General features: G+C 61.8%; 1 protein-coding gene across 1 annotated transcript in view; it reads left to right on the top strand.

Moving 5' to 3' along the window:
* The window catches only part of LOC105826840 (monoglyceride lipase-like), a gene marked incomplete at its 3' end in the record, with an annotated part of 43947 nt that extends 43181 nt beyond the window's left edge, over positions 1 to 766 (top strand). Inside the window, exon 6 of the mRNA XM_012664855.1 lies at positions 689 to 766. Coding sequence (XP_012520309.1) covers positions 689 to 766 — 78 coding nt within the window. The remainder of the gene's footprint in view (positions 1 to 688) is intronic.
* Between the last annotated feature and the right edge of the window lie 459 nt (positions 767 to 1225).

Genomic DNA, 1225 nt, shown 5'->3' with positions numbered 1-1225 from the left:
TTTCTTTCTACTTTTAGTAGAGAAGGGGTCTTGCTATGTTGCCCAGGGTGGTCTCAAACTCCTGACCTCGAGCGATCCTCCTGCCTCAGCCTCCCCAGTAGCTGGGACTACAGCCATGCGCCACCATGCCCGGCTAATTTTTTCTATGTATTTTTAATTGTCCGGCTAATTTCTTTCTATTTTTTTAGTAGAGAGAGGGGTCTCGCTCTTGCTCAGGCTGGTCTCGAACTCCTGACCTCGAGCGATCCTCCCTCCTCGGCCTCCCAGAGTGCCGGGGTCACAGGCACGAACCACTGCGCCCGGCCCGGGTGGGTTTTACTAGCGCCGTTCTGCAGATGGAGAAACCGAGGCCCGCAGACTTCCTCGAGGACTCAGAATCAGAGTTGAAATCCGGCTTCGTGGGCCTCCGCGTCCTCCCTCCCTTCCCCTGCGTCGCCCGGGTTGGGGACCAGAGACTGTCGTGCGCCCACGTGTCGTAGGTTCTGCCCCCCGCCCCCCGAATCGTCCTCAGGAGACAGCGAGTGGGGTCTGGGTTCCGGTGGCGTCTTTGGGGCCTCCGTGGCCGCGCACACCCGGCTTCGCCCGTCGGGGGCCCTGGGGCAGTTTGGGGGTCTCCCCTCGACGGGGTGGCCCATCCCGGAGCCCGCGTGTGCGGAGCGGGATCCAAGACTCTGTCCCCACCCCGCAGGGCTGTCCGGAGGTCATGCAAGCGTGGACGGCAAAGGCGGCAAAGACGTTCAGGTTTTGCATCCCGCATCCCCTGTGGGTGAGCGACCCCCCCCAACCCCAAGGCTTCCTGGGGACGCTCGCGGCTCCTGGTGGAGGCTGGGGACGGTCGCGGCGGGAGCACGGTCTGGACGCGGTGATCTGGTCTGCGGTGGCTTTTCCTTGCCCGCCGCTTCCTCTCCTCCCGTGGCCTCAAATCCCACCCCCGCTCACCCCTCTTCTCCTCCTCCGTCCCCCCAAAATCAACCGCTTCCTCCGCCCAGGGCTGCCCCCTCCCATCCTGCCCTCCCCGTCGGAAGCCGTCGATGTCACGGACGCAACAGGTCTTGAAACGACAGCCCGGAAAGGACGTTTCTCATACAGTTGTTCTCATCATCTCGCCCTGCCCGACGGCTCTCCTGTTTCTCGGGGTTTCTGTGGGGGAACAGGCTAAGCGCCTCTTTTTTATTTTATTTCTTTGAAGCCATTAGGATATTGTCGTCCAAAGATTCGCCTCTAC

The sequence above is a fragment of the Propithecus coquereli genome, unplaced genomic scaffold (assembly GCF_000956105.1).
Source record: "Propithecus coquereli isolate 6110/MARCELLA unplaced genomic scaffold, Pcoq_1.0 Scaffold925, whole genome shotgun sequence".
Taxonomy (NCBI): Eukaryota; Metazoa; Chordata; class Mammalia; order Primates; family Indriidae; genus Propithecus; species Propithecus coquereli.
Note: the sequence above shows the minus strand (reverse complement) of the source record. Positions and strands in the feature narration are given on the sequence as shown.